The sequence below is a fragment of the Carassius gibelio genome, chromosome A22, assembly GCF_023724105.1.
Source record: "Carassius gibelio isolate Cgi1373 ecotype wild population from Czech Republic chromosome A22, carGib1.2-hapl.c, whole genome shotgun sequence".
NCBI classification, from domain to species: Eukaryota; Metazoa; Chordata; class Actinopteri; order Cypriniformes; family Cyprinidae; genus Carassius; species Carassius gibelio.
In genome coordinates this window covers 10,058,642-10,086,271 of record NC_068392.1, presented here as the reverse complement: position 1 = coordinate 10,086,271, position 27,630 = coordinate 10,058,642, and the positions used below count along the sequence as shown (strand labels likewise).

At 38.1% G+C, this 27,630-nt stretch overlaps 1 protein-coding gene across 1 annotated transcript; it reads right to left on the bottom strand.

Moving 5' to 3' along the window:
• On the bottom strand, nt 1-26,897 carry LOC127942602 (fibroblast growth factor 22-like). Its single transcript, XM_052538426.1, has 3 exons — nt 25,979-26,897; nt 1,984-2,087; nt 1-626 (listed from the first exon to the last, which is right to left on the bottom strand). The coding sequence occupies exons 1-3, from the start codon at nt 26,313-26,315 to the stop codon at nt 432-434; spliced, it is 636 nt and encodes a 211-aa protein (XP_052394386.1). The 5' UTR covers nt 26,316-26,897; the 3' UTR covers nt 1-431.
• Between the last annotated feature and the right edge of the window lie 733 nt (nt 26,898-27,630).

Sequence of the window (27,630 nt, the reverse complement as noted above, 5' to 3'; positions counted from 1 at the left end):
TTAGAAAAGAGCAGCAATCATTTTAAATGGATATATTTTCTAACCTTTTAAATGCCTTTACTGTCACTTTTGATCAGTTGAATGTGGCCCTGCTGAATAAAAGTTATTTCTTCAGGTATGTTTTTTTTTTTTTTTTTGATTTTTTTACAATGAGTCTGGGTTGATGATGTCACTCAGAAATATGCCATAATAGGAGAACAGATAGATGCAGTAAATGCCTAGTTAACTCAACAATAACATTAATATGGAACCTGTATATACATCATACTTGCTTTAAACTGTAAACTTTACTGGGCCTTAAGCTGAGCCAAAAGACAGAGAAATAAGTTAATGTACCGTTTATGACAGTACTCAGAAAAAAAACAGAACTTAATAGCATTTAATAAGTCCCTGTTAAATGCAGATAGCATTGCTCATGAGGAAGAGTCCAGCTATGTGGCCAGCATAGGAAGGAAATGAGTAGATGGGTGTCTCCGTCTAGCTTTGTGACCTCTGCGGGGTTTCCCTCGGCCATTCAGTGACACAAACATCTGCCTGCCCCTGTGCTTCCAGCGCAGCGAGGCGTAGGTGTTATAGCCGTTCTCTTCGATGCGCTCTCTGAACTTGCAGCTGGGGTTGTACCTGACCTGCAACGAGTCAAATGAAGAGTGCAGTTTGAGTTACTCGCACTGTGTTGTTGTGTAAACATCAAAACATTTACAATAGTTTAGTACTTGCAGTTTTCTTTTTTTATACACTTTTTTTTTTGGGGGGGGGCAAAAATATTCTTAAATTTTAGTCAATTTCATTGTGAAACTCATTTAAATTCAGTTTTAATCTACAGTATATAACTAAAATGGCACGTGAATTCTTTGATGAAAATAATATTTAAGTTGTCTTCATTATCGCTTATGAAATTCAAAAACATATTCATCATGATGGCAACATCAAGAGTCTGTTTACTGAACATATAATGAAGACTGAACATTAAAAATGGCAAACAGCTGACTCAAATCAACATCTACTCTGATTAACTTGATAGTTGCCATATTATACATATATACTGTATATATATTATATATAATTTATTTTTATCATAAGGTTCTTTGCAAGGATAAGCTAAAACGTTTATTTCCCAAAGTCATAAGTGGGGCTACAGGAGACAACATTGAAATGTATTTTTTATAAGACAGTTTTTTACCATTAAGGCCACAATATTCATATTATAAGGGGCAATTCAATGGCCGTTTTCTAAAATAATTACATTTGGATCACCATGTCTTGAGTATGAGATTTCCTTTTAGTGATTAGCATATTAAACCATATTGTCTTACCAAGCTCACTGAACCATGTGGTGAAGAGCTTCACAAATCTTGGAGAGAGTTATGTTCCAAACATCCCATTGTATAGCCTTTATGCATTTGTATTTTTCTGTCTCACATGGGCTCAGAAAGATGCCTGACAAACCTTAGAGAGGACTGCCACTATGCCACAACTGGATAAAGCTATTTAATTGAAAATGACAAAAGGATGATGACAGCAACACTTAAAAGAGTCCTGGTCAAGGCAGCTTTACCCTACAGTCCGATAAGATCACTGCGGAATGAGTGAATGTGACTAATAATCATTCAAAAGAGTAATAAAAGAAGGGTGCTTAGGCCTCGAGTGATTCCCAAGGTTTGTCATGTTTACTCTGGGGATCAGGGGACAGATATAGCCATCTGTAAGCCATCTTATCATGGCTGGGTGACAGATTGCCAGGGTGAGATTTCTCAGAGAGCAGTTAAAGTGCACCATGCAATTGGGCGTCTTCATTAAACAAGCCACAAACAACTGTCTGGTGGCACGCACTAATTTCACAAAAACAGTAAGCGGCCAAACATTTGGACATTCCGGTAAAAGACTCAAGGATATACACTGGATGACTCACTTTTGCACATTTTTGTTTGTGCAATTTTCTAAATGTTAATACTAAAAGATGCTGAATCATTTTGATGTACCTACCGATCCGAAGAGCGTTCCTTTTTTGGACATAGCTAGGTACAGGCCGGTGCTGACTGATTTGATGGCGACAACTCCCACACTTACAGATCGGATTTCCATCAGACCTGAGGAGGGGAAAAAAGGAACAGAAGTCTGGTTTAGAAAAGGCGAATTTCTCCATCAAAAGCCACTCTATCATTGCTGATTAGAACACCTGGCATACATATGCTCAAGGGAAGGGTTTTTTTTCTCCCAGGACAAGAAAAATCAGGACACATTACAATAGGCTAGTTTGAATGATGCTCTTTGTGAAACCAACAAGAACAAGATTTCCAAACATGGTTTTCTTTGGAATTCACGTGGCACTTACGTGGCTTAATTAACACAAATATAGAAAAATTAAATATGCCAGATTGATATTACGGCCAGTGTTGGGGATAAAACGTTAAAGTTAAGAATACAAGTCGCAAGTAAAGTTATGCATTACATATGTACTTGCCAAAATAAAAATTTGGCTTCATGGTGATAAATTCATGATTCATTGGTGATCTGGTTTTCGGCTGGTTGTGCACAAGAATGACATTTTCAACCCGATCTCTTGAGAAAACAACTAAGTTACGAGTGTGGAATTTACGAGTTACAATGTGATTCATGAGAAAACGTACAAATTGTATGAAAAAATAAATATTATTCTTTATTCCTAACCCACCCCAAAACCTACCCCTCTGTTGGGTGTATGTCAACAGATTTGCACATATCATATTTATACGAATTTGCAACAAATTTAAATGGTTACAGATTGTTGTGAAACTGTTTTCTACATGGGGAAAAAAACAGCCCTGATGATGTTTGAGAAAGAGTTTAAAGGGCTGTTTACAGAGAACAAATTTAAGCATTAAATTGAGCTGCTTTTCGTTGTGCACTTCCAAATATGAGTTAGATGGATGTGTTTGACTGTTCAGCTGATGTCACTATTTTTCAACATCTCACACATGATACTGCATTCTAAAAATGTGAGTTTCATGTTAAAAGTTCAACGTTCATAAAAAAAACTAACAAAAAAGCGATTTTATGTTTTTTCATTCCAACTTTGCGTTTTTACCTATTCGACTCTATCTAAAGCTTTTTTTAAATGATCTGGAAATTTGGTGTCAGACTGATTATGGTTAGATGTCCATCGTGCTAGGTTCTCCTAATGCTGTTTTTGCACTAGCATGGAGGCTGACCCAACAATAGGGCAGATTGTTTTGGAGATGACCTGAGATTACCCTGGCAATCTGTGCAAATTCTTTACATCACATACTTCATAATGTCTGGTGTTATCTGTTGGGAGTATCCATGAGTTTTTAAGGCTCATAAAATGCAGCTTAAAAAAAGAAAAAACACAAAAGGCTGCAAACCATTTGGTGTCAGCTGGGTGCCTCTCTATAAAACTGCAAGGGGAAACTGTGCAGACAAATCAGCTGTTGGCTTTGGACAAGGACTGTAAACACTGTAACACGTCGAGGTGCTGAATGAGATGTTGACCTAGCACCAGTTGGGAAATGAACACAAAAAAACACAGGAAAACAGATCTGTTGAACACATGTGCTGCAGGGGGCAGACCGAAGAACTTGGGTTTGGGATTCTGGTTAAAGCTTTTCAGCTGTGACTGAGTAAACCCTCGCTGTCGGGTTTGAGCAGGTGTAGCTATTTCTCAACAGTCATTTCTTCCAGTTTAAACTCACAGACTAATTATCGTCTGCAACTTTGCGACACTTCCCGGGATGAATGTACTTGTTGAATTAAAAATGTTCTTTTATGATTAAAAATACTGTGTTCTATCAGAAAGACTTGGAAAAAAGGAATAGAAAATGAAGCAATAGAATAATATCCTTGGATGTAAGCTATTTTCGGTTGGGTTTGGAAATTTATATTTACATTACATTTATGCATTTGACAGATTCTTTTATCCAAATTGACTTACAATGTATTAAATCAACACGTTTTTAAAAGCATCCGATAAATGCATAAATGCAATTAAAATGTATTACAACCTAGAAAATGCAAGAAAAATATAACATAGTTAAAAAAATTGAAATCAAAGATGCAATAATAGGGCACCTCACAGGCAACGGAATGTGAAGTGAAATCTTTTTCTTGTAACAGTACATAAGTAAATTAAGTAATGTCTTCATGTAGCCCTTCATCATGAAGACGTGCTGATAGATGACTCAGGTATACAGCTGCAACCTCATTTTATAATGTCTGTCTTTGAAGGCCAATGTGTTGTTTACTTGTCTCAGCTGTGTGTACAAACATGGTAGCGTTGGTGACCGATGCGTGCAAACAGCTTATAAGACATCCACCTAGTCTCCCAGATGATTGGAGCACACATCGAGTTTATGAGGAAGTGTCCAGTTAAATGAAAAACACCGGTGTCTGAAGTAAGTGCTGTTACTTCTAATTTTCATTATTTCAAATGCTCAAAGGTGTAAGTCAAGACCAATTCAGCTGTGAAAATCAGGCAGACCTCCTGAAAAAAAGAACTGCTTTTAGTGCCATTAATCCCATTCTCCCGTAATTTTCATATAAATGTTACGCTCTGTAACATCAAAGGGTACTTGGTGCAGATTTGTCTAGGTGAAATGATTCAAGTTCTTGACGCATGATCAAACACCTATAAATGCCAGTTGGACCTTCATTAATCTTTATTCCCTTTTGAAAATGTCCTCTATTGTGTCTTAAGCCCATGGAGTGCTCAAGGAATTAAATTTCTTGAGAAAAAAAAAATGTTCTAACACAACCTAAAACTTTGAAGGCAGTAAAACACTTCAGAGGTTAATCTTCACAACGCAACCATTTTGGTTTGAATCATGACATAATGGCTCAAATGAGATGGGTCTTTGTAGTGATTCAACACATACAGCTTACTGTGAGACCTACAGTACAGTGGGGTAATGTGAATAAATATACCATTTAGAGTATACACCATTATGCTTTTTGTCTGTAGTTTGTCTGTAGTATCGCATTGGACTAAAACATTGCTCATACAGGGCATGAAAACTTGTGAAAATTAAGACTTTTGTCAACACCTTGTTACATACATATACTTATATATAAGTAATGTCCTCATTAGTCTGGACTCCGTTTTTGAGTGAACATTGCCAAAATGATGTACAAATAAAGATTTTTTTTTTTTTTTTTTTTTTTTTTACTCAAAAAAAAAAAAAAAAAAATCAGTTGATTTTGACCAAGAGCAACAAATTAGGTAAAGGATTTTTAGCACAGAACAGGGGGAATTATGCAAGATCCCTTAAAGGTGCTGTAGGGAACTTTTGTAAAAAAAAATATATATATTTTTTTTTACATATTTATTAAACCTGTCATTATGTCCTGACAATAGAATATGAGACAGATAATCTGTGAAAAAGTCAAGCTCCTCTGGCTCCTCCCAGTGGTCATATTGCCATTTGCAGAAACTCCATCGCTCCCGGTAAAAAAATAACCAATCAGAGCTGTGGTCCGTAACTTTGTTTGTGTTCAAAATGTAGAAAAATGTATATAATAAGCGAGTACACCATGAATCCATTTTCCAAACCATGTTTTTGGCTTGTCCTGAATCACTAGGGTGCACCTATAATAAGTGTTTATATTCGGACTATTTTAGATTGCTTCGGGGGTACCGCGGCGGAGTAACCCAGTACCTTTGTGATTCTTCATAGAAATAAACAGAGAGAAGTAGTTCCGCCTACGATGTTCTTCCGCAAGACGCAAGCAGTTCTGTTTATTAACCGCTAGAGCGTGAAAAAAGTTCCCTACCGCAGCTTTAGAGTTACCAATGGGTTTGGCAGGTAAGAATAATTTCAGAGAAACTGCATTGAGTTTGTTTTCATCTCATCTTCAGCAAACTCTCTAGACCTTAGACATGTTTTGGCTGTGAATTCAAGAAGCTGCTTGAGCTAAATACTTATTTCTAAAGACTTTGTCAAGTGTAGACTACGCATTCTTCCCATCTCACAGGTAGCTTCTTCTGAAAACCCTTTGCACAGTCTTTTTACTCTTTTAGGCCCCGTCCACACGGAGACGCGTTTCTGTGAATACGCACAAATTTCTTATCGGATAAGCGTTTCTTCCACACGCATCCGGCGTTTTTGTAAGGTGAAACTGCTATTTTTTTAAACCGGGTCCCAAAGTGGATAAATTTTAAAACGCCATCTTTGCGTTTTCGTCTGGAGGGCTAATCCGTATATTTTCAGAAACGATGACGTCATCAGCCCACGTCTCCCCCCTAGTCAGACACCTCTACGTCACGTAACAGCAACAAAAACATGAACAAACACTGAACGATTGTCTTTTTATTAACTAACATTAACACAGATTAATAAATGTATTGTTCCATGTTCGATTGTGTACCACGCGCAAGGTTTATGAGCATAGTCAAAGTCTTCTTCTCTGTTTTTAGTGTATCTCTTTGTCAGAATTACAGTGCCACATACTGGTCTGCCATGTATACTACATCATTTTGCGGTTTCGTGTGGACGCAGATATTTCTTGAGACGAGGTAAAAAAAAGATCGGATTGGGGTAAGCTCCTTCTCCGTGTGGACGGGGCCTTACCTTTGCCTTAATTTCCCACCCTTTACTTTCTGGAAGTGAGCCCATCTTCAGATCTTTCAGGCCTTTTTTGACATTGAAAGCAAATCATTTATAAAAAAGAAAAATTAAAAAGCACAAAGGAGTTCTCAAAGCATTTTCTTTGTCAGAATTATTGTCGGGTAAGAGGAGCATAAGGAGCAGTTGGTGGAGAATGCGGCATGTGGATGCTAGCAATACGGGAAGCCAGGATGGAGGTCAGGAGGTTCCTAAAATTATGTTTCCTTCAACTGGCCCTTTGCTCCCAATAGGCCTTTGTTACCTACCTGAGATTTGGAAGCTGACATGGTCTCATTAATGACCCAGCTTTTGTCAAACAGAGCAAAGTTCCACCCACATCAATAAAAAGAGAAGGAGGGGGTCGACAGGGTGAAAGATGGAGCTAAGTTTCTCTGGCGAACCCCCTCCCTAACATGCTTTCTAAAGAAGGTCTTTAATTTCCCAGGTCGCCCCTCCAGCAGCCCTCTATGGCCTGTCGCCCCTTCGGGTGAAAGCCTGGGAATCTCTTGTGTCCAGCTGGGTGCTTGTACTTGATTGACGTACCTTTTCAATTTTTTCACAGTTTGCTTTCTTCCTTTAGAGGGTCCTGATGTTGTTTTTTCTCCTTTTCTTTCCTAACCCTTTTCAGATCACAACCTTTTCATGCTGGGTCCTTATTTCTGCACCTAATGGTCGTGACCAGCACCTTTGATCAGATCAGCCTCCTCCTAGGTTCCCTTGAGCTGAATGAACTCGAGACCTATGTGTGTGGGATGAGTGTTCAGGCCGTGAGCCCACTCCAGTCACTGCTGCTTTGAATAGCTTGAGTTTCAAGCGTCCTGGAAACTGCTCTGCCCTACTTTTGGACCATGTTACCCTCAAAATCGAATTATCACCTAATGCCGGTGCCCTGGGGAAAGAGGTTATCATCTGATGGGCAGTGTTGGGGAAAGTTACTTTTAAAAATAATGCATTACAATATCACGTTAGCCCATAAAAAGTAACTAATTACATTACTTAGTTACTTTTTGGGGGGGCTTTTTTTGTGGAAAGTAATGCATTACATTTCTTTTGCATTACTCTTTGTCACCTGAGCTGGGCTTGCTTATTTATATTTAATAACAAAAAGCCCAAAAGTTATATTTTGGCAAATGTAAAGGCCATTTCCGAACCAAAAGTGAAATTAGCCTCAGCATGAAGGAAGAACCTCTGCCTTTGCACCTCACTCCTAATTTCTCTCAACGTGGGGACAGGAGAGGTGTCAGTGAAAAAAAAAGGGAAAACAAAGTAACTTGCATTACTTATTTGAAAAAGTAACTCAGATATTTTCTTGTAAATGTAAAAGTAATGTGTTACTTTACAAGTAACTTGAAAAAAGTATTCAGATTATGTAACTTGCATTACTTTTAGTTTACTTACATTTTATGTACTGTTTAAAATGTGTTTCGTAAACAGAAGTGCTGCTTAACATTTTGTGGAAATGATACATTTTTCTGTTGGGGTCAGGTAAATTCATAATGGATTTAATCTGAAAATTAATGTTCATGGCAAAAAAAATAATAATAACATTTTACAACTTCTGGCAAGATTGAACTACAGCTCTACATTTACCATAGGTGTGGTCAAACAACTTTACTTGTATGCATGAATGGCTTATGCTGTGTTGTTAAATTTATGAGCTAATTAACAGCTGTATGATCCTGAAAAAGAGCAGCTGAGGAGTTCCAACATGAGTTTCTGGACATGCATCATAACTATATGAAGTCTTAAAAGGCTACAAATCTCTTCTAAATTGTAAAAGTTTCCACCTATACAGTATACCTAAACACTGCACATATACACTAAGGTTGGGTTGTGAATATGACCTTGTAACCTTGGTGGTTCTGTCCTAGTATGTTGATATAACTTGTCTATGCTCCAAAATTTAGTGTGGCTTTCCACCTTGGCTTCGTATTACAGTATGTTATTCAAATTACGTAAGTCTGTCTCGGCTTTTCAGCCTATAGTAATGATTCTCAGGTCTTTTTTAGATCCCATGACACCCTACACAGCCATAAATGTAACTTATGGTTGTTATTGATGTAATAAATGTGTACAGCTAAGCTGTTTATTATACCAGTTTCCAATGCTCCCTATAAAGCTGAATGTGTGGGGGGAAAAGCTAGACATTTCTTGACTTTTCGGGACTAAATTGGGTCCGCATGTCAACTGATTTTCAATATGAAACTAAATGTTACACAGTGCTGATTAATTCACACGTGTTTTTAAGTACACCAAACTAATCATTGGTCAAACTCAGCAATATGTAAAATATATAAGGTGGAATCTAAAATATATGGTTTGGACATTTTAGTCACACTTAAAAATATCTGAATGTCCTGTTATTAGTTACAGAATATCAGAATAGTTTGAAATGTCTTGCCTGGAGTGTATAAAAATAAAATAAAATAACGTTTTAGGGGGCTGAAGAACTGCATAAAGCACATCATATAAAATGAAAAATACACTGTTCTTTGCCATTTAAAAGCAGGACAATGGTTTGTTCAGATGTACTCGCTTGCATTTGGGTCCGTCCGGACTGCGAAAGTAGTAAAGAGAAAGGGATGAAAGAAACAACGAGAGTGCAAAGAAAGGACGTGGCTGAGGCGATTCTTTGCCTGGCCTGATTTCTCTCTTCGTTCCCACATTCTTGCCATCTCCTGGGGGTGGGGTGGTGTGTGTTAAACTACACTGGCTTTGATAACATCAGTCTTTCTCATCCTATTAGTCTGCTATCCATTGCATCAGAGGCCTGCGTGTGAGGTAAACATGCTCTTATTCACAATTAAATTGGTCGTTAAATAGATTTTTCAGCAATAATAAGCATGAACAAGATGCGCACAAGATGTGGCCTTGCAGGAGTTACAACACAAGAACAGAGAACCACCAAGTTATAAACACCTTTTTCAAAGATAATTAGATTTCCTTAAGAACATTTCAATAAAATTACCGGTAACCGATAATTCACCAAAAAATAGCCAATATAAAAAAATGTATACTATTTAATCTAAATAAATGTAAAAATTAAATAAATCATTTAAAATGCTAAAAGTCGATTTTGACATCACAAATAAAGAAATAATTATAAAAATTAATGCTCATTTTAATATTTGCAAAATATTAGATTTAACAGTTGCTTTAAGTATATAAGTATATAACCAATATTAGTGATACAGACCGATTAAAAGTTTAAAATGGTTATAAAATACATGGTACACATGCACTTTTTTAGTCAGTTATTATGTAGACTGTTATATTGACATATTTCAGACAGCATGAACAAAAGTGTACAGAAACTGGTATAGTTCATTTAAAAGGTGATGAAATCTGCACCATGTTTAAAAAATAATAATAATATTGGACAGTGTCACACACTTTGAAGTTAAACAATTCTGCCAAGAATTTATTGCCCGTACTCATAAATGTCCATTGGCTGTAATGTGAGACATCTGTTTCAGGATTGCTCTTTACTTCTCGCCATGTGTTCTCTAGTATAATAAAGAGCATGTCATATTCACTCAAGCCGGACTGAATGAAAGAATAAAAACAATATTCTATTCTATGCACCAGAGGGTCAAGGTTGGAAAATAACATTTATCCTTAATATGGAAAATGATTTGCAGGATTTTACCTCAAATGCTCCTAGCAGAACACTTAGACCTGAAGTTTATACCTATACCAATATATATATATACTTATACCAATACAGTTATACCAACACAGAGAATGCAAAATACAGATTAAATGCACTCAGAGGATTATATCTTTTTCTAAATTGTCTTGCTTAGATAAAAGGCGTCCGTTTACAGTAGTTGTTGCTATCTTTTTTTTTCATATTATTGGAGGCACTAGGGATGCACCGATATTGCAAGTTCTAACTATTACAGATAAGCCGATAATTATTTTCATGACAGGGATAATAATCACTTTGTTGCTCCAATTAATATTATATAATATCTTGTTTTAATTAGTTAATACTAAAATCAACAATTTAATGCTACATTATACAATATGAAAATTATGCAGTTTAAAAAGTGTTTAAACTTACAGTGTTTGTAAGTGAACATTAGATGACAGAAAAGGTCATCCAAATAGAAGTTATAAATATGCACAATTAAATTTTCCAATATCGACCAATAGTGATAAAAAAAAAAAAAAAAAAAAACATTATGGTACTGATATAAAGTACATTGGTGGCACCATCACAGAAGCCATTCAGATGCTATTGTGCCAGCAATAGTGAGGTGAGGTTGTGCAAATTTGAACTACAACCATTAAGGCATTTGAACTCGGTTGAGAGTACATTATTACACTCATTTGCCAGGGCTGCACACTTGGGTGATGTTCTCTCACACAATTCAGAGCTTTTACAGTTTCAGGGGCCTGCCTCTGTCCTCGTTTCGCTTTTATGGCTCACTGAATGCAAACTCTGGGGATTAGCCAAGTCCTTCAAAGGCCATTAGAGCCAGTGACAGGTATCCCATTACCCCCTGCACACAGAGAGACAGTCTAGGTGAGAGCACAGAGGCCAGGAAGGAGGAGCAGGGGTCAGATGGGGACAAAGAAAGACTTTCTGTAATTTCGTCTGCCTTGTCTAAATAGTCACTGACCAGTTCTCCTGATGCTTGTTGAAGGACACATAAAACTGTTAAAATACGTAGCACTTTTGCATGTTAATCTTGGATTTGCAGCTTGCATGGCTTTATTTTAAACAGTTAAAAAAAAAAAATATGTTTGCATGAATGACTAAGTCTGTATACATATATTCACTGAATTCAATTGACTAATCTGCCAGGGAGGAACTAGCTAATTGTTATGTGTGTATGGTATAAATGTATTTATAACACTGCTGTCAAGATTTAGAAAAGAGACCTTGCTTTTGGCTCTGCGATAAGAGATTCTTACAAGGCAGAGGAAGTATTTCATTAGTCAATTGCTGTCCAAGATAAGGAGACAACTTCCAGAGTCAATGGATCCAGGGTCAGAGGGCAAATTACATTATCGACCCCTAAAACAAGATCCCATAATGTCTGATGTACTGCCTGTAATGGCCCACAAAGGTTAACCTGAGACACTTTAAGTGTGGCAGTTAATTTAATCTGCTAACCAAATATTTAGCTGTGAAGTTGTTATTTGTACCAATATATACAGTAATATACAATATATACTTATACCAATACAGCTACAACAAAAAAAAAAAACAAAAAGGATCCAAAAATACAGATTTAATGCACTTTGGGGTTTTATAAGGTGTTTTATACAAAAAAAAAGATAGTAAAAGTAAAGGTACAGTAGAATCTACATTTTATTCTTAAAAAATACTCTAGTTACGCCAGTACACAAAGTGCCGTGCAACTTTCTGTTTCTGACACCTGCATGGCACAGAAAAGAAACAAAATTTAGATATTTTCAAACAACCATTACGATTTTGAGCACATCTTATTCGTTGATCCATTTTGCAATGCTATGGAAGACATTAAAACACCTCGCAAATGTTTTTGTTGACTTATTAACTTAAGTTCATTTAAATGAAAATGTTTATTGTGTCAAACTTTTACACTGAACATTCATCTTAGTGTAAAAAAGGCCTTTGAACTTTATTTTGTCTTTCTCCACTGGTAAGTTTAACTTGTTTTTAACTAGTTATACTTAAAACAATTATAATAAATTCACCAGTGCAATAAGATAAAATAGACTCATATTAAAGATACATTCACTGAAAATGTATTAATACATTATGCAGTGTTCCTTCACAAGTAAATGTATCTGCACTGGTGGTTGCAAACTTGTGGCCAAACCTTCAACAAGACTGATTTCTATTGCTTCTAAAGGCTGAATAGAACATATCTGGCTTCTTTCGCATGTGAAACCGAACCCTCAGGATGGTTCCCTTGCTAGCATTTTTCCTCATTGGAATACTAGCAGACAATCACCCACCCACTAAGAGTTTTAGCTTCCCGGAGGGCAAGTGGTGCCTCTGTGGTGAAGACTTTGAAGGCGCAAGAGGTTAACAAAGACATGGTCTGGTGTGTCTGGTCTTATGAGGTACTAAAAGGCGCAAAGGTGGCACGGAAAGAAAGCAGACCCCCATGAATGGGCATTTCTTTAATCAAGGAGAGGGTGTGCAGTAATGCCTCCAAATCACGCATCACTTCCTTTGCCAGCAAGGGGTAGCCATCAGTGGCCTCTAAGGATAGTTACAAGCAGATTCAATGGCTATTTTGTGACTCAAGGCTTCTGTTGTTTTCTGCACCCAGCACTATCAAAAAGCCCAGGATTAAGGCTGAGGTCATTGTTGAAATGGGGTTAATTGCACCAAGTTGCATGAGAGGAGAAACGTCCGCCTGCTAAAATAAAGATGCAGTCATCCGGACCAAAAACAGGCTTGGGGACGGGAGCATTCTACTTCATCGTTGAAAAAACATGCAGGGTTCATTCAAACAAAGCTGCGGTTGAACTTCTTCAGAGCCTCTGTGAGTTCACAGTGCTTAATTCGTGCACACAACAATTGTCATAATCTAGCACACAAATCAATTACATCACCCGTTTTACTCTCATTAGGCAAAGTACCTAACCTAAATATACCAATGGAGTTACAAAGGTTGTTCTGCAGTGATAACAAAAGAGAAAGTAGTTGACTTGTGTGCCATAATCTAGCACACAAATCAATTACATCACACGTCTTACTTTCATTAGACAAAGTGCCTAACCAAAATATACTAATGGAGTTACAAAGGTTGTCCTGCAGTGATAACAGAAGAGAAAGATGCCTTAAAATGCATTGATATACTATTTTAAATTGTTCTCTGATGTCCCCAGAATGTGTATGTGAAGTTTTACCTCATAATACCCCACAGTTAATTTGTTATAGCTTGCTGAAATTGCTACTTTTAGGGTATGTGCCAAAATGTGCTGTTTTTTGTGTTTGTCCCCTTTAAATGAAAATGAGCTGGTGCTCCCGCCTCCATTTTTAGAAGAGCAGAGCTTCAAGAGGTCATGCTCTCGGGCATACTTGGTGTTACAGTTTTACAATATTACTGACCTTACATTGCTTCCAAATGCAACTTTATATATCTACATTCCTATTCACGATCATTCTGGTAGCACGTGAATACAACATTAGTGAAAACAGGCAGAGACAATGGTAGCTTTAGCAACATTAGCAACATTAGCCAAGAAGCTCTTTTGGAAAACAGAATATGATGAGTGATGCTTACTTTGTCTGGAGACTGAACGTTTGTGCATGAAGCGTTGGTATCAATCCCTTTTTCAGAAGCAATCTTTTGCACAACTCCAGCCCTGAACTGACCCTAGTTTGTGAGGCAGTCCGGTGTAAAATGATAGCACAAATGTAAAGATCTTTTCCATTTTTTTTGCCGGGACATTTCCTTCGAAAATGAAATTCAACCACAATGTCGTCAGCGGTCTTTGGAGAGACCTATATTCGTTGGTGCACCCCAACACACAACACTTTAAATGGCTCTTTGGCACTGACATTGTACCTTCAACAGCTACAGCAAGAAAACAGTAATGGTGGACTGCTGCCTTTCACTCAGGGCTGTGTATATCCTAATAGGGCAGATAGGGTCACAAACGGGCGGGACTTTCCCCGTGTATGATGTCATAGTAATGAGACATCTGGAACTGCTAGTGGAGAGGATGTTTATGATTTAAAGGTATTATAAAACAAATTAAACCCTATGCTAATTTGCACTGCTCTTGGTACGGTAGATTGCATTGTTCATTATAGGAATGTGCTGTCTGCAAATGTATTCCTTAATTTGCGCATTTTCCACTCCCATCTTTTATGGGATTGCGGTTTCACGCTTAATTGTCCTGTTTAGTTAATCTGGCCCAAAGAGTTCCACTTGGTCAATCTGAAGCAGGACAGTTTCTATGGCTGGAGATCGCACTGTGCTTCAGAGCACTGAAATAAGACGGAGTGAATTGAAAACTGACAGGCAGCACAAAGGGGCCATCAGCTTCTTGTCAGGTCTGTCAAATCACTCAGCTAGTGAAAAAGGCCTTGACCTTAACACTATCCTCCATGGAGGATTTTTGTCCCAAGTCCACTCAACCTTGATATGGAACTTTCTGATCGGAGCTAATCTGAAAATATGCAACTGAAATAAGTAACACAGAGTTAAGACATCTCCCCATGTTCCAAAGAGCTTCTGAATGACAATTAGGCAGTGTCAAGTTCTATATATAACAAACACAAACACTTCTGTGAAACGCACTCCTGATCAGCTCTTTAGTGAATCGAGAACACATAAGGAACTAAGAAGAGTCATTTGTTCATGAATCGGACTACACATGTTGCACTGTATTTAGTTGGTTGCAATAACATTTAGGTCAGACAGAAATTAGTAAAGCGTTATTGTACAGGGCCGGGTTTTCCCGATAATGATTGATCTTTGCGTAGTAATTTTTTGATCGTTCGTTATTGTTTCACGTGCGTTTCCCAACAATGCACATAAAGCAATCGCACGTATCTGTGCTTTAAGTGCTACTTAGGAGTCGCTATCCGTTTGTCAAGTGCTGAAATGTCACCTTATAGAATGGCTCTTAGTACATCGTTTATTGACGTTAACCTAATGCTGCATTCCAGACAGACAACTTGGATATAATAACTATAATACAATACAAAAATATATTATAAAAATTCTTTTTATGATGCACTAAGGGCTTTACGATTACTCCAGAGCACTCATAGTTCTACGATGATTTTCAAGTGTTACTTAAGTTATGATGCTTTTGGGAAACAGACCGTAATATTAAGATTAGTTGTGTGATCGTTTTTACGAACTTCTTAGGCTTACGAAGCTTTTGGGAAACTCAGACCAGAGACTATGCATAAAATGAGGTCTGGCTATGATTAGACATGTATAAAGAAGAATAAATACGTAAACATGCAGTGTACTCTGCTATGTGTAAACTTGCAGATAAAGAGTCACAAAATTGACAGACAACATTCATCCTGAATATGTTGTTTCGGCTAATTGGCCACACAGGAAACTTGATAGATATTGAAAAGTGTGCGGGGACATTTGCAGTTCTTTAAAATGAACTGTTTCTAAATCAAAGTTTTGGTGATAGGACAAGACAAAAATAAAAATTTATCAGTAGACTGAGATAATGTATAAATCTTGACAACTACTTAATGATGACAGTAGCATAGTGGATCCAGATGAAGTCTGCTTGCCAGAAGGTTAGTGGAATGTAAAACCAGCAATGAGCCAATTGTGAGATGCAGTAAATAATTATGGTTATAATTATGGAAAACTGGTTCAAGATTTAATAGCCAAATAAAATCATAGAATCACATATAACTTGTCAGTAGTAACCATCAACAACTAAGTGAATAAACACATACATCTAGTTGGGGCGATTCCTATGTGTGCTTATGACTCATTGTGCTGAATGGACTCAATGACAATGCCCTTACATGACATTTCAGGACAGCACATTTCAGCGCATCATAATTACTTTATATCTTTAGGTGGTGAGATAAAGCTGTTGAACCATTCAGCACATATAGTTGGCCTCACAATGGCCCGCCTTTTGCTGTTGTCCAATGTCTGATTTCGTGCAAACAATCTGACTCCTGATAAGTTATGGAAAGGGTTTCTGAATCATCAAGTCTTAGTGTATTACTACTACCTTTCAAAGGTTTAGGGTTGGTAAGATTTTCATAATGTTTTTGAAAACATTATCTCCTATATTGTGAAATAGTTTTTTTTACATTTAAAATAATTCTCCCTGAATATACTTTAAAATGTAATTTATTCTTATATGCTGATTTGATGCTCAAGAAACATTTCTTATTATTATCAATGTGGAAAACTGTAGTGGTGCTTAATATTTTAGTTCTAACTGTGAAACTTTTTTTCAGGAATACTAGATAAATAGAAAGTTTATATGAAAGAGAAATCTTTTGTAACATTATAAATGTCTTTATTGTCACTGTTAATCAATTAAATGTATCCTTGCTGAATAATTTTTTTTTATTTATTTTTTGAACGGTAGCGATATACTGGTACGGTAGCGAAAGTAAACTGTGCAACTATGGTGATATGGCTGTTTGCTTTACACTGTTTTATATTGTGGTTTGTTGTCATGTTGTTTTAAATACGTACGTTGTTTTACAACTATGATTATGCCAGTTGCAAATTGTGCAACGCCCTTTCAAATGGAAGACAGACACATTGACATTCACAAATTTCTACATATTAAATGATATTAAAATAAAATGTAATAACATGGGGTTTTATAAATCAAAAGCTGCCAAATCAGTTTTCACATTACTACCTGTGAAGCAAAATAATAATTTAATTGAAATAGCTATGTTAGAAAGTATGTGATCAAATTGTTTAAGTGGGAACCATAGGTGACTCAGCTTCATTTTATTGCTATTGTTTTACAATTCAGCTGTATAAGGGTTTAAAGACATCTTATCATAATATATTTTATATGGAGTCTCCTAAGATTTTAGGTCTGATTAGAAACTTGAGCTTGTAACAAATGATAAAGAACATCAGTTTATGTCAAGAAAGCATGAGGTGAACCACTGATAAATACAATGAACCTGCAAGGAAACCCAGTAGGAGACATACAGCAGAAGACAGTATTCCTTTGTATAGTTTCAAACTAAGAGAAATCAGTTTAATAAGTCTGCACTTCGACTTCTGATATTTAACCCAAAATGGCAGTTTTAGACATTAATGTTACCGCAATAAGACAGATGAAGAATGTGTAAATATCAAATTGTGATTAATGCATGCAAGGGAATCCCACAGTAGTCGCTCAGAGTCTCCAAGATACACTGTCTGAGTTAACATACGCTTGAAGGTGAACAGCTTTAATCAAAAGTTCAATTCAGAGTGACTACAATCCCAAGAGGGTGTTTTAATTCACAGCTGCCTAGTGCCTGAACCCAGTCACAATGAGACCAAGTCTGTCTGTCTGTTTAATTTTGCCTCAGAACCAAGAGAAGTGGGCTGTGTTGGCTTTGGCAGATGATAGTCAGCATATGGTACTGTATGTGTTAGCCAAGCTGTGGGTTCCCAACTGATCTAATTAATACTCGTTTTACATCCCTCACAAAAAGTTATGATAATAATAACAGTGCTAATGACTTCTTATTCAGGAAAAAATGGCCTTGGGTCAATTTTCTCCAAACATTACCGTTTGGCTAGTGAAGATGAGAGAATCTAAGCAGTACCTTCTGAACCGTGAGACTGCCTGTCAGTAATTGCACCACTGGGTATACAGAGTGCTTGACCTCTAATGTAAATACATTTTGCATTAGTTGAGTCATCACAAGACTAGGCACAGTTTTATGTTGTTATCGTTGGCCGTTTTTTCTGATCTCATTAGTGATCGCTAGATTCAAACTGACATTCTGTGTGGCATAAGTACGTTTACATGCTCTTTAAAAGTTTGATTTCAAGGAAGCAAAATAAATCATTTGTCATATTAAAATGTCACACAGGTGTTGCAATGTAAATGAAATAATGGCAGTAGGATTTTGCCGAGTTGAGCTAATAGACCTAGATAATGCGAAGCTCATATTCGTCTAGACTGTATAAACATTAATTGGACTACAGGTGACATTGGAGTGGTGCGCATGAAAAGAAGGAGGTATTTAATTCTTAAATATTTAAATACACATTGCGTCATGTATACTTAGATAGATGAAGACAGTAACTAAGCAAAATCAACTGTAAAGGTGCAAAACTTTGTGGGGAAATAGGGTCTATCTGTAGGGACGTGTGAAGCACAGCTTACACAGTAGTCACTTTCAAACCAAACGACTTTTCATTGGTCAATATGGCAAACTTGACTACCTTATTGCAAAATCTACATGGAGAAAATTTTCACTCTCATACAAAATTCCTGATTGCATGGATTCCCTTTTAAATTACTGGATTTGCACAGCAAAAATTCAGAGAACAATGGTAAACATTACCCCATCTATACTGTGCATGCAAATGTATTTTGATGACTAACAAGAACATTTTAAGCCTTTAAGTAATGTTTGCTAGGCCTACCTGATCTTCTAAAATAATTAGGTGTGTTTTGGTTGTGGTGGGATTAACACTTGTAATATGTCTTCAGTCAGTCGTCAAAGGCTTTTAAAGTAGTTACGTAGCTCTTCTTTGCACCTAGCTGCACACTACTAATTGTGACACATCTTTTCATCCTTTCATGACATCAAAACTTGCCTTTGAGCCATCAAAACTCTCAGAGTATCCGTGTTTTTTTGTGTGTGTTTTTTTTAGTCCCAGGGCCAAAAACACCTGGCAAGAGAGGGATTTCCTGCATTTTCTTACTATATTCTGAACCACTGTCCATCGGAAGGATTAAAAAGACAGGATTTTCCTGGCACCAAAATCTCCAAGAGGCCCCCACAGGCTAAATGTAAGCAACATTCCCAGACTTTCCAGGAGCGTCTGGAATCACCTAGCACCCATGTGCCCTTACCACTTAAACTGTGACAGACCAGGAGCTTCACTGCTATACACTTATGAAAGGTCCTTAGCAGAGTACATGCCTTTTCTCACGCTTTAACCAGTTTTGTTTGAGGAACCCTATAACTGTTTCTTGTCATTTACATACTTCTGGAGAATTTTAAACCATTTTCTAAATTCAGCTGTCTCTAATTCTTCAAATTCTCATATAACACTTACGCAGACCTGATACAACAATAAAAAATACATTAATTTTTTTAATACGTTAATTTATTTTCACCGCCCATGATTCTATAAGCGTTTATGTGACAACATTCAGTAGTGCACAATCTCTCTTCTGTGGCCTCTTGGCGTCTATGAACTGACAGTCTCTCTTTTTGAAATATGTTTTAAATAATTCCACAATATATTCAGAACGGGTGAATGATTTCTTCCTGTGACTTGAGTCCAAGCTCAACACACCTATGAATTCACAGCTAGGGAAAACGGTAACATCTAAAGCAAGATGCAGAGAAGTGAGGGAAAACGTGGTAAACATGACACAACTCTTGTAAATACAGCTGAAATGGAAGAAGGAGAGCAAAAAAAAAAAAGGGGGAGATGGAGGAAAAGGCCTGGCAAACTGCAAAATGACCATATTTTAGCTAAAGTGACTTTTCTGATTATGCCTGTTGCATGACTTTATTTCCTTAACTGCGGTGTTGTTGCCTGGACTCAAGTCAAGCATTTGATGTCCTCAACCACATACGCCCTAGACTTCAACAGTGTTCTTTTTAAAGCCAAATGTTGTGGGGGGAAAAAGCGCTAAGACAGTTTTGTCAGCCAGCAATATTTTAGAAGCACCTGCAATGTGAAAAGTGTAAAAGAAAACAACATTGGCAAAGACAAGAATGGACAGAAACATTGGTTTAAGATTTATCTGGTTTCTCACTCACCACCCATCAAGTGGTGATTAATTGTTGCCTTTACCTTCGAAGTTTCCATTTTTCTTTCTACTCATAATTTCGTCAAAGATTCAAGCAAGATATAAATGGTAAATGTTTATGTCGACGATTTTGTCCTCTCCCTTCACATCACGTTTATGTAAAAGCAAAATAGTTTCTAGTGAAGGGATTGGTACAGTGTTCGCTTTTGTATTGCCATCAGCCAATAAGTTTTGTCAGTACCTGCCACTGCTTCCAGTTACTACTACAAACCTCCAATTGCATTCACCTCCAACTGCAAGATTATAGTCAAATCAGATTGTCTATTTTGCATTATGGGGCCATTAACTGTGAACGATGAGAATCTTATTTTAGCTGATTGACATCTATCTACTTTGAGTTCCATTCATCACCAGGATGAAAACAAGTTTCAGGAATAGGAGCCAAAGCAAGGCTATAGTTTGTGGCCGATTAAGTTCTGAAATCATTTGCACAATTATGCAAGCCATTTCCTCCAGATAAGGGTGCTTAATTTTGTCCTGGCTCAAGCAGTGCTATCTAAAATAATTTTGCTAACAAATTAAACTTGAGCAATCTTCCAAGCATGTTGTTATAAGGCCATTTACAACTCTATAAAAGAATAATGAATGAAGTTTGATTAAAACTCTCAAAGTATTTCTCAATGGAAATGCACTTACACAAATGCAATAATATCGCCTACATCCTTTTACCTCTCAGTCTCTCTTTCAATCCTTTGCAATCCTTTGCCTCTTCTCTCAGTATTCAGTTCACTGGGATTGATACACTATTTTCCTACCTCAATTAGCCAAGGGCCCATTGACTAATTCCAACTGTTTTTGCACCTGAGAGTTTGGGGGCGGTAGTTGGAAAAAGTGAGAGGAAGAGTCAGTGCGGGGCTGTTTGGGCACACAGTAGTGTTGACGGATGCTAAGGGCTATGCAGAGGACAAGGCGGAAAGCAGCAAAGCAGCAAAGCAGCAAAGCAACACTAACAAAATTAATGCAAAGAACAGTTGTGATTCTGAATTTCCTAAATGGAATCATGAAACAAAGCACTTTTTTAGAAAATCTAAAATTTCCTCTACTAATGCGAACCCTGAAAGGAAAGCGAAGGCAAGGAAATGCAATACTGAGAAATTCTGCAAGACAAGTGTTATGGAAATTTTTAGTTTTGTTAATTTGGCATTGATTGCATTAATCTCATTTAGGTATCTTTTTAACATACAATGATCAAGGTAGTAAATATAGTCCATAAGGATACTGAGTTCACTGTGTAACCTGTGCACGTAACTGCTTTAGGCTGAAAAACAACATCTAAAGAGGAGCCATGTACCAGGAACAATTAGTTCTGAGACAGTCCTAGTCTGTCCTTCAATGTATCTTTCAACATACTATAAAAGGTGGGATGTGAGTCTGTGTGTTATCTCTTTGCACAAAGACTCAGAAGCTGTGTGTAAACCAGATCATTCTCTGCAGAGAATTAAAGCAATACAAAGTCAAAACTCTGTTTGGTTTTTCATTCTCAGTCTCTACAAATTGTTATTGAATTAGAATTTCCACGACAAACTTTGCAACGAGTGACGGGATTCCACAGCTGACCGTCCGGGACCTGAGGACATTAGTTGGCTGATCACCCTAAACCCACAAAGGGTTTAGCCCTAAACCCCAAAAGGTTTCAGGGAAGGAGGGACTGACGTCTGAGGCCTTGTGGACCTTTAATGCTGGTTTCTCAACGGATTAGAAAATGCGTGCTACAAACGGTGAGACATGATTTTGAAATTCCATTCATATTGGAAAAAATTACAAAATTGGGTTTCTAATTTGGTAAACTGCAGTTTGATATTCCTAGACCTTATGTTGCAAGTCCAAGCCACCCCATAGGTCGCCGGTACGTGAACGTTTTTTTCACGGGTACGTGGAGCTATAGTATAGTTTCGCAGATTTTCGCCGGTATGGGAAACAGGCCTCAAGTTAAGCAGGACGGAGGTGATAAGACTTTGTGCGAGTAAGTGCGAGGCCACATGGTGGTGACAACCAAGTGTGAGGTAAAGAGGACACGTTCCAGATGATTTGGACAGTCCAATTTACAATGACATGAAAAAGAAATATGGGAAATAATTATGGAAGTCATACCCTGGGTTGAGAATTATGGTTTTCCCAAAAAAAAAAAAAAAAGGTACCTTTAGCGTAACAGCCCTTAACAATATAAAAGAGAGCTTGGAAAAATGTGATAACAGATTAAGAGAATATAAAAAGCGAAAAATGAGCAAAAAGACAAGTTTCAGAAACATAGGAATTTTTATTTTACTCTTTACAGCACAGGCGTGAAGCAGCAGAACGCTGAGAAATAAATTTGAATGCCATTTAGGAAAGAACTGAGAAATTATAGTTCTGTAGAAAAAGCTCACAAAAGAACAGATCATACTGTTCAGAATTCTTCTCTTTATCCCCTTAGAGAACTGCAGTGTGCCAAAGTGGACTTTGATCTGGATTCCTGGTTTCACCCCATCGACAAATGCCACAGCAGCAACAGATTCAACCACCACAGCTGCCTCCATCCTACAGAGCAACTGCATCTGCACCGCAGTCCTTGCCGCCCGACGAGAGACAAGCACAACTTTGACAGCATCATCATCATCCAAACCGTCTGCTCTGTCACCAGCAACGTCATCAGAATGATGAAATACTCCATGGCCGCAGTCAGCACCGCTCATGAGAGAGTGACACTGCAGCCGGACAGCCTGAACGTGAAGAAACCGGAGGAAAAAGGAGAGCCATTCAGAGCTTTCCCCATGATTCAAGTGGCTGGGCTGAACACCAGTTTTTTAATCATTAAGAGCAGCTGGGGTAATTGTGCTCTGTGAAAATTATCCTGTGCGTACACCTATTTTCCCTGTTATAAAGATAAAAAAAATATGCATAATAACTTTTGGCTGCTGAGGGTCATAAGCCAGTTTGTCGAAACTGCAGTTTGTAAAAAGGGAGGTGACATTTTTAGGTCATATCACTAAAAATGGCAAATCTTAATCTGAGAAACTAAAAGAGACAATTCAAAAGATTCTAAAGCTTTTCATGAAAAAGCAACTAATATCATTTTTGGGCATGTGTTCGTATTGTGAAACGTTCATGGGGAAGGATGGGGAAGAACATGATTGTGTTGCCACATTTGAAAAGGTCTGTCCACCAAGGCCAGATTTTAAAAGAAACCCCCTTAGAAAATACTGACTTAATTCTATCAAGACACTCCAAAACCGGCCAGAATAGAGCAGATTACGCTGTAACCACTGCATATGCAACAAAAACACCTGGAGTGCTCCACGTCCATTGCTCTGCGCAAGCGGCTGAATTAGTAGCATTTATACAAATTCTTCAAGCTTCTGCAGCAGAGGAGAAGAAACAATGGGTGAAGGCCGAGTGCAAACCATCTTTGGCCGAGTACTGAAAACAGACCATGTCTGCCAAAACACTTTTTTGCCACGCTATGCAAACTTTTAACATGGCCTAGGCCAAATCAGATAAGGTGGAATGTTTGATTTGATAAATCAATATTGGTTCACAAAGGGATTCACTTTCTTTGTTATATTGTCAATCATGTATGATCTGTGCCACAAGCAAAGTGGACAGAGGGCAATTGATGTCTCAAGTGGCACATCGACTTACAAATCAGCGATTTGATAATATAATGTACGAGTGATAATAGCACACCTTTTGCAAATGAAAATATCAGTCAGGTGTGACATTAAAGAACAAATCAATGAAGTTTTGTGAGCAAATAGGACTGTCTTGGGTAAAAGCACTCCCCATTGTGTTAATGTATATGAGAATGACAAAAAAGAACAAAGTCTAACTTGAGTCCATTTGAAACTTAGTTTGACAGGCCAACTTCCAATGGAGTTGGAACAGAAGCACAGCCACTGTCCTCTACAGACTTGTGTGAAGATCACATGCTAAAGCATTGTCGAAAGTTGTCTCTTATTCTCTCTCAGATATCTCAGCAGGTCAAGGACGCTCTGCCCAAGCCAGCGGAAGGAGTCTAGCATGATATCAGGTCTCGCTGATAACACTTAGAAGGTGAAAGTGGCAGAGAGAGCTGCGTGGGTGCACGCAAGTCACTGCAGGAAAGGTTCCAGCACCCCCAGAGGGCTACAGCTCAGTAAAGTGATTGACCAGCTGCCCCGTGCCAAGGGGGACGTCTGGCTGACTTAGGGGAACAAACATGGTGTATGGGAGCTGAACACGCAGCAACATCACTGTGTGGGGGTAATCTGAGGTCAGTTAGGGCCAAAGGATGACAGCGAGGGACTTGAGCTGTTAGGAAACATACCATCGGACCACTGCAGCGAAACTACACGACCAACTCGACAGGAGGGAACACAGGCTGTGGAATAGAGCTGAGAAGTTCTTCCATGCTGTAATTCTAATGCTATGTATGTCAGAGGTCGCACGCCTCTGGAGCAACTAGGGGTTAAGTGTCTTGCTCAGGGACACATTGGTGTCTAACAGTGGATTCAAACCCGGGTCTCCCACACCAAAGCCATGTGTCTTATCCACTGCGCCAACACCACCCCATTATTGAATTAGAATTTCCACAACACAAGTAAATGCAGGATACAGTAAATTTCTGTAAAGGGGACTCTCTTTGCTAAAAAGGACCTTAATTCGGGGACAGGACATGAGAGGATGGTAAGTAAAGGTGCAAGCAAATTGCTTCTGATGGCTGTTTCACCCAGCTGTAACAAGCACAAGCATCTAAGCTAATCTGATACAACCGTGAAGAGCAGAAAATTGTAAACAAATGTCATGCAACAGTTAAGATCTGCACAGTGGCAGAGCAGTTAAAGCAACTTGCCTGGAAAAGTCTGACTAACTCATTTTTGCAACAACAACAAACTTACACAACAGCCAGGGTCAACCCACTGTGATCTCCATGACCCACACCAGTTAAATCCCAAATTCAAACTAACAGAAGGCTGCCTCTGTACCCTGACACAGGATGACATAGAGTAAAACTCCAGTTGGAAAAGTGTAAAGATAAAGGAATCAACCTGGGAGGTAGAGTGATTTGTAAGGAACATCTGGTCTATTTATCACTGTAGGTTTTCTAAAGACCAACTGTACCTGCTACTTCAAAATTAAATGCTAACTTCCACTATTTTCTTCAGGGCTAAAATATTAAAGTGTTAGAGTATATACTATACAATCCTAGAAAAAAATGTGCAAAAGTTATATCTTAAGGGGAACAACAGCTTTTCACAGGGGCTCTACCCTTAAAGGGACAACATTGTACGTTATATATATATTCCTAAATGGTTTATAGTAGAACATTGGGAGTACATTAATGCTCTAGTATTAATTAACATCTTTTAGTAGTAGAAAGTCATCATCCCTTGTAGGGTAATGAACCAGTTAAATTATTCACCTAATGGTTGAACTTTTCTGACAGTGTACAGAGCATTGTAAGATTCTTCAACAAAACATTTATGTTGAATACATTAAACATGCATGAGAATTTGACACTGTACTTAATTGCCAATTAAATTTACAATTGTGTTTACATTTTCTGTTTAAAACTTAAGGATTTGCCTTTTAGTTTTAAGTTAAATCCTCCTACTCAAACATATTACAATATAGAATAGATATACATTAAAAAAATAAGACAAATTAGGACACATTTTATTTTTTTTGTCTCTGGGGCTGAGACAGACTATCCATATTTCGAATGGACATTCACTTTCCAATTAAATGTTTTGCTTATTACAAATCCTACCTAGCAACACCTTTGTACTGTGCATACTCATAATAAAAGTCTGACCCTACGAGCAGTGGAATAAAAGAACCATAAACCACAAGTGATAAGAGAGTTGATGGAAGATCATAAAGACCAAATGAGCCCCACTCCCTTTCTGCAGGAACACATGAATGGAGACAAACACTGGCCATCTACTCACTGTCAGGGTAATTGTTCCGACGGGTGCCATCCACCTTGCCTGTCTTGTCGATGCAGAGAAAAAACTTGTTGGCGGAATAGAGGTGGCGAAGACGGACGTCACCCTCGAGGTGGTTGTAGCTGCGTGTATGCCGCTCCAGAGTCCATGAGTAGTTTGTGCCCTGTGTCAGCGCATGAAGGGGGTCATGGCCCAATGCAGGCGGGCAACCTCCAAGAGCAGAGCAAGCCAGAAAGAGCAGAAATAGCCATACCAAAGGAAAAGGAAAATAAGGGAGAACTGAGCCGGTAAAGGTGAGGTTGGAGTGGAGACCAGCGGTAGTAGGTGTCCATTTGCACATGATGGGTCAGACTCCCAAGGTGCACCTCGCACAAGTAGTTGGCATGATGCGGGTCTTCGCTGGGCACTATGCCTCACGCAGAATCCATAAGCAGGAACGTGGGAAGAGAGGGTAAAAAAAATCCTTGAAAACGAAAGTGAGCAATTTCAAACTCAGGTGTTTCTTTTTGGTCTTGTAACCAGCTGTCTGTCGGTCTTGCTCTTCAGAATGATGAATGAGAACTTTGCAATTCCATCCTAAAGAAATGACTCGATCTTGTTAAATTGTCCACGAGCATGTAGGTCCCTCAGTCCAACCTGACGGAGTTACGGGAGCCTGTGTCCTGTGTGCCAGGGGCAGAGCAAGGTGAAATGTGAGGCTGCTTGACCCGTGCCTGTGAATGAGCTGAGTTGAATTAGTGTATTTTAATGAGTATGTGTGTGTGTGTGTGAGAGAGAAAGATTGAAAAAGACTATAGAGAGAAAGAAATGGAGAGGATAAGATAGAGGTGGCAGTGAAAGCAAGTCTGATGGACTAAATAAGGCAGTAAAGCTGTAAATGGGTGTCTTTCTCTCTCTCACTCTCTCACTCTCTGTGCCTTGCTGTCTGCCTGCTCTTTGGTGGGGTGGCGTAGTCCCTTCCTGCATTTTATTCAGGGCAGGGCTTGCATCTGGGGGACTGAGAAGAGATGGGTGGGGCCTGGATTATTCATAATCACTTTAAGTGAATGTCACTCTCATTATTGTTTACCTTTTATTGTACTGTCATTTATTTCCTTTCAGGAAACTTATCATCCTCAGATGTGCCATATCACTTTACATCCTGCCCTGAACCAAAATAAACTGTTGCCATCACAAGTGATTTACTACAGTGTTAATCATCAGGTAAGTATCAGGTGATGAATACACCCAATTTAGTATGTACAGAAGTAAAGTTAAGTCTTTATAACCACTTTTTAAAAAAAAATATTCATTTGAGCAGAAAAAAAGGTCTCCCTTACCTCTAATAGCACTTGTATGTAGATAGTCCCAATGGACATTTGAGTCAGCTTCCTACCTGGTAAATATGACTGTGAAATTTTATTCAGGAACAGCTTGGAGCTTAAAAAGTGCTAATTTTCTGAAAGGACACCAAGTAAAATATTTACAGCTTCCTTGTTTAGCTCTGTTCGATATGTTGTGAGCTTTACTTAAATGAGTGGCATGCTGTGGGACATTTGTCTAAGCAAACCTCTGGTCTGAAAGACTTACATACTTTTCAAATCCTCCTGGTTTCAATGAAATGTGCCGCCCAGGGGCAGAGGATGAAAATTATCTTGAAGAGTATGTTTTACCGG

Coding starts and splice junctions, on each gene's coding strand:
- LOC127942602 (XM_052538426.1), bottom strand. CDS start 26,315: ATGTGCAAATGGACACCTACTACCGCTGGTCTCCACTCCAACCTCACC. Junction 2,088..25,978: donor TCGGAACAATTACCCTGACA/GTGAGTAGATGG, acceptor TCCCCTCCTCAG/GTCTGATGGAAATCCGATCT. Junction 627..1,983: donor AAGGAACGCTCTTCGGATCG/GTAGGTACATCA, acceptor GACTCGTTGCAG/GTCAGGTACAACCCCAGCTG.